A 6,011-nucleotide genomic window follows, 5' to 3' on the forward strand; every position below is an offset into this window, starting at 1 on the left:
ATATATATATATATATATATATACATACATAGGTGTAAATGTGATTCCTTGTGCAACCACTTGATGCCGCTCTAGTCACAGCACAAACACTTAGTGAGACGCTATGAAAATAAACCCTTCACAAATGTTGCCATGCTCTTAACCTTCGGTCACAACTAATGATGTTATTTCATGTAGCACATTACAGAAGCTCCAAATTACTCTCTGAACATATTATGTAATTAGCAGTCACTTTTATTTAATGCCTCATCCTCACCATCTAAACCATATATTTTCCAGGTGCTTTGGGATGCTGCTTAGTCCTGGTCAGAAGGTTCAAAACAACGACATGCACCTCCTTGATATGGTGAGACACATTTCTGGCTCCTCTGAGTTTTTCCCAGCATTCTCGGGATGTAACTGCTTGTGGTTTAACTCTTATAGCTGTACCTCAGGCTCAATATTATATGTTAATTTCCTATATCTTGACTCATTTTAATTACCACTCTGTTGCCAGTTTTAGAAACACTTAATGGAAATATAGGCTTTTTTATTATTCATTGAAAACGTCATTTAACGTTGGCCCTTGAGCAAATTAAGTTATGGCGGTTTGCACATCAAGACCAAAAACAATTAGCAGTTCAATCAAGCATAATTGGGTTCATGGAGATTGTTGAATCAAACATCGTTCAAGGTTTAGTGTCGTACTTTTCTCCATGTTGCCATCTGGACAGTTTAGACAAATGTCATCATTTGATGCTTTGCCCAGTTTTTTTTATGATACATGTTAATGCAATTAACCTCAATTTTTCTGCAAAAATATACTGCATTTCGTTTTGATGCATTCAGTTCCTCTTCTAAAGAAACAAACCACAGTTAAATAAAGAAGTCTTGTTAATGCTGTAGCAGGTGGTTTTCATGATATTTAATGAGATTCTGCCATGCAAAGACTGCAAATGACTTTGCTTTTAATAAAAGTCCCATATGAGTTTGATTTATAGATATCTAATTAGCCATTAAAAGGGTCTTTCTCCGTAATTTCCTCCAACTACTCTTTAGAAATCACTCCCAAATGAATAAAACGCATGTCAGATTAGATAAATGAATTTGATACTTAAATTTAACATATTTAATGAAACTCCGATTTTATCCAGTAACCCTAGTCATTATATAAGTGATGAAAACTTATCTTGTGGTTGTGTTTGAAGGAGTCTATGGGCAAAAGTGCTGATGGGAAGGCGTATGTGATCACTGGCACCTGGAATCCAAACACTCCGGCTTTCCAGCCACTGAACGAGGACACGCCGAAAGGTAAGAGTTAATACACAATCCTTGGTTATCAAGAGTCTCTAGTGCTTTCATTGCACACCATGCTGTGACCAAGTTTACAGGTTTTACAGAAATTCACACTTTTTCTGCCATCTATTTTTTTCTCACGTTACTTGCAAGCCTTTCGGTTTTCACTGCTTCAGCCATGTTGAGTATCTATTACTCCGGCGTTTCTTGTCATGGTCAAAATGTGTCATCTTTTACATCGTTTTATTAATACCATATATAAATAAAAATATATTCATATTGAAAGTGTTTTTTATTGACATTGTAAGCTTTAAATGTACATAATTTTTGTATAATTTAAATTATATATATATGTATGTAAAGTACATTGTAATTTTTTTTGTTAAATTTGATAGATTTTATTTAATATATTTTATTTTAATATAATATAAAAATGTTATTATAGTAAATGAAAACACTTTATAATTATAAAAAATATCTAAACTCACTTATTAATATTTCATTGTCAAGGTTGTCTGTAATACTGATGACAAGAAAACTGTCAAAAACGGACAAAAATACTGATGAAAAAAATAAGATATAATATATAATTTGTTAATATATTTAAATTATATATTTTGATAAAAATACATTTCATTATTTTTATAATGAAAACTGCTTACAAGAAAACACTGATTTTAAAAAATGAGATATAATTAAATTTTATATGAATATATTTAAAATATATGCTTTTATAAAAATACATTTCATTTCACTAATACATTTATATTAATATAAAAAAATTATTATAGAAAATAAATACATACTTTATAAAAAAAATATCAAAACTCACTTAATATTTCATTGATAAAGTTGTTCTTTGTTAAAAGAATTAGGATATAATTTAATTTATTTATTAATGTATTTTTATAAAAGCATATTAAATATATTTCATTTTTTCACTAATAAAATTATTTTAATATAATATAAAAATGTTGTTATAGTAAATAAATACATTCACTTTATAATTATAAAAATATCAAAACTCACTTAATATTTCATTGATAAAGTTGTCTGTAAAACTGATGATAAGAAAACACTGATTAAAATATAATAAAATTTTATATTAATATAGTTAAAATATATGCTTTTATAAAAATACATGTCATTATTTTTATAATGAAAACTGATGACAAGAAAACACAGATTTAAAAAAAATTGTGATATAATATAATTACATTTTATAAATATATTTAAAATATATGCTTTTATAAAAATACATTTTATTTTTTCACTAATAAATTTATTTTAATATAATATAAAAATGTTATTATAGTAAATAAATACATACACTTCATAATGAGAAAAAATATCAAATGTCACTTAATATTTCATTGACAAGGCTATCTGTAAAACTGATGACAAGAAAACACTGATTAAAAAAAAAAAAGGAAATCTAAGTGGTCCAGATTGGAACAGGAAGCACTAATGGCCTCTTTATTTAATGACTCAAAATACTTGAGTACCAGTAATCCTAATCATGGTGTGTGTATTGTTGATTTGGTATGAGGCCAAACTGGAAGCAGTGCGTCTCGTAACTGCAGCTTTAATGTTCAGTTGTGAAATTATGTGGAGTTTACTTTGAAATTTAATTCCAGTCTGGTAGATTTAGATTACCACCTCAGTTTAAATAGCGTTTAATTCAGCAACTTGAGTTTTTGATTTCAAGTCTACACTTTATTACACTCACAGTAAAACAGTTCACAGACCTCGGCGTGGTTTTGTGCCTGTTTGTAAGTCTCAGTCGTGCCCACCCCAGATCTTCTATTATTTACCTCCCCATCTTTCTCACCGCCATCTTTTCTGACCTGACTCTATTGTAATTGGAATCTATTTTCAGCGATTCCCTCATAAATCTGTAACTGTTGCCGTCTTTGTTTCCTGTTAATTGAAATAATACAACCCCCTTAGTGTGAAACGGACTAGTTTTCACTCATTCGGGATTTGTTTCTCTCAGCGGTCTGCTTTTTTAAATAATTATAGGGCTCACCTGAGAGAAAATATCATGAGATCAGTTCCCAGAATGCTATATTTTACCACAGTTGACTGGAGATAAATAATCTAAGCTGATTCTACTCTTAGTTTGAGTGTAAACGTGCAGGAATTTTTTTTACACAGTTGCATTTGACGTGTGTGAAAAGAGCATGCGATGGGAAATAATGTGGGTGGGGCTTGGTTTGAATTTGATTGGATTGTGAAAAATGGGTTTGTGTTGTTACTGGTTAATATTTTCTCCACACACATTGAGGCAGGATGTCAGTTTTGTCTTTAACTGTGAGTTTATTTCTCCTCCAGACAAGCAGGTATACATGACGGTGGCAGCGGACCTGGTTGTGACCGAGGTTGTAGTACATGTTCGGTTCCTCATGAAGGCGCTAGTGCGGGTCTATCCGGCTAATGAGAGGTTCTGGTATTTCAGCAGGAAGGCCTTCTCTGAAACGTTTTACCTCAAGCTCAAACAGGTACATTAACCCCCTGGGGTCGACGGTCGCGCCGGCATGACCAGCTCACTTTTTTTAAGATCGGTGCGAAAGGCACTAAAAATACTAAGATTTTGGTCACACAAATAAATGTTATATATCATTCAAAACTGTTAAGTGTCTACTTTTATTTGTGTAAACTCACAATAACAACAAAACTTTGTGCTTTTGTAAAATAAAGAAAACAAACAGGGTGCGTTCTCTGTCTTCACTGTCTCCGCGAATATCCATCTGAAACGTGTCACTAAAATGAAACTCAGCGAATACTTGATACAGAGACATGAGAGATATATCTATAGAAAGCTTGGAGTGTCTACTTTTAAATGAAGTAAGTCTTATCGAAAACAAATATTCTGTGATAAAGTAATCCGTATGAAACCAACACGATGTTCAGTCTTTCCCGTCTAAACTCATTATCTCTAATGTGATCCCGCCCACGCGCGGCTCGCGCCCTTCATATGTAAATATCCAAAAAATGATTTATTATTTATTATTATTATTTTATTTATTTTTTTTCCACAAAATAATTAAATACATTTAAAGGGATAGTTCACCCCCAAAATGAAAATTCTGTCATTAATTATTCACCCTCATGTCGTTCCAAACCCGTAAGACCTTCGTTCATCTTCGGAACACAAATTAAGATATTTTTGATGAAATCCGAGAGCTTTCTGACCCTGCATAGACAGCAACTCAACTGAATGTTCCCAGACCCAGAAACATAGTAAGGAAATCGATAAAACAGTCCATGTGACATCAGTGGCTCAACTTCAATTTTGCGAAACTACGAGAATACTTTTTGTGTGCAAAGAAAACAAAAACAACATAATTCAACAATTCTTCTCCCCGAGTTACCATCTTCCACTATTTTGGAGAGTACCATGACGCATACGCGTGCTTTCCCCAGAACGTAAACAACGCTGATTACTTTGATTACTCTATGGGGAAAGCGCGCAAAATTGCTTCGCAAATTTAGCTTCGCAAAAACTGATTACGTTATTTCATTAATTATAATGAAATAAATACGAATAAAAAATATATTATTAAGTGACTGGGTTCAAAGAAAGTAGTTAAAAAATTATACACCTTTTATTTCAATATATCATTCATTTTACCTTTAGTTGTCATGAAAGTAATGTGACGGTGCCAAAATTCAAAAATCATTATGCTTACAAAATCGAATTTTTAATATGACCTGGAAATATTTTTGACAGGCTAGAGATTCACCAATTTCTTGCAAAGCCTGTGAACTTCTTATGAACAGTTATAGGCTGCGATGTAGCGGCTGCACAGATTGGAGAACAAACCTTGAGGAAGGAAGTGAGTTTTTGTGAAGGGTGAATAGGAGCAGTAACTCCTGGAAGCTGTGAAGCGGCAAATGGAGGCTTTGTATAATTCGTAGCTTAATAAGAGGCCCGGCGCTCATTATCATGCTCAAGTAATTAGAGCTTGCTGCCTGCATCTCTGCCTGATTGCCTCCGTAGTTATCTTATCGCAGAGAGAAAGAATGCCTGGGCTGTAGTTAAAAGCTAATTAAAAGATAATATTATGGCGTTAGTGATAGACCCAGCCCATTCTGCACATTATTTTATTATTTCGTATTTGTTTACGCTGCTCATTAGGTGCAAGGAATTAGTGTGTAATTATTCTGGCTGTAAACATCATTCTTCGCCTGTAGTACAGTTCCACTTTGCAATTAAGAATGGAAACGGTGGTTTACATAAGAGCCACATGGCACGAGGGAAGCGGCGTCAGTAGGAATGTTTGTAAGAGTTACTGGAAGCGCAGTGGTACAGGTGTGATCTCTGCCAACCGCATCAAAGGGCTCTTTTTATGCTCTATCATCACTTGTTTTAATTTCCTCCTGTGCGTGTAATTATGTATTTGTCATTTCCCCTGAAGCGGTGGCGAAGGTGAAGCTAACTTTGAGTGCTTTGCTCGAGCTGCAGACTTTGAGCAGTTCATCTAAAAATTAAAATTCTGTTATTTATTCACCCTTGTGTTTTTGACCAATATGACCTTTATTATATTTATTTATTTACATAATTGTTGTTCTATACGTAATTATTTATATTTAAGTATTGTATTTATTGTATATATAAATATTTTATGCACATCATATATTTATTATAAGTTATTGAATTAATATCTATATCACATTCATACATTAATAAAAGTAAAAAATGTATTTATGTAATATTTGTTGTGTGTGTGTGT

At 32.5% G+C, this 6,011-nt stretch overlaps 1 protein-coding gene across 1 annotated transcript in view; it reads left to right on the forward strand.

Moving 5' to 3' along the window:
• rabgap1l (RAB GTPase activating protein 1-like) overlaps positions 1-6,011 on the forward strand; it is a 104,943-nt gene that overhangs the window by 15,637 nt on the left and 83,295 nt on the right. Inside the window, exons 8-10 of the mRNA XM_016462190.1 lie at positions 280-346; positions 1,188-1,290; positions 3,610-3,776. Of these exons, the coding sequence (XP_016317676.1) occupies positions 280-346; positions 1,188-1,290; positions 3,610-3,776 (337 nt within the window). The remainder of the gene's footprint in view (positions 1-279; positions 347-1,187; positions 1,291-3,609; positions 3,777-6,011) is intronic.

Source organism: Sinocyclocheilus anshuiensis, unplaced genomic scaffold (assembly GCF_001515605.1).
Source record: "Sinocyclocheilus anshuiensis isolate Anshui unplaced genomic scaffold, SAMN03320099.WGS_v1.1 scaffold560, whole genome shotgun sequence".
Classification (NCBI taxonomy): Eukaryota; Metazoa; Chordata; class Actinopteri; order Cypriniformes; family Cyprinidae; genus Sinocyclocheilus; species Sinocyclocheilus anshuiensis.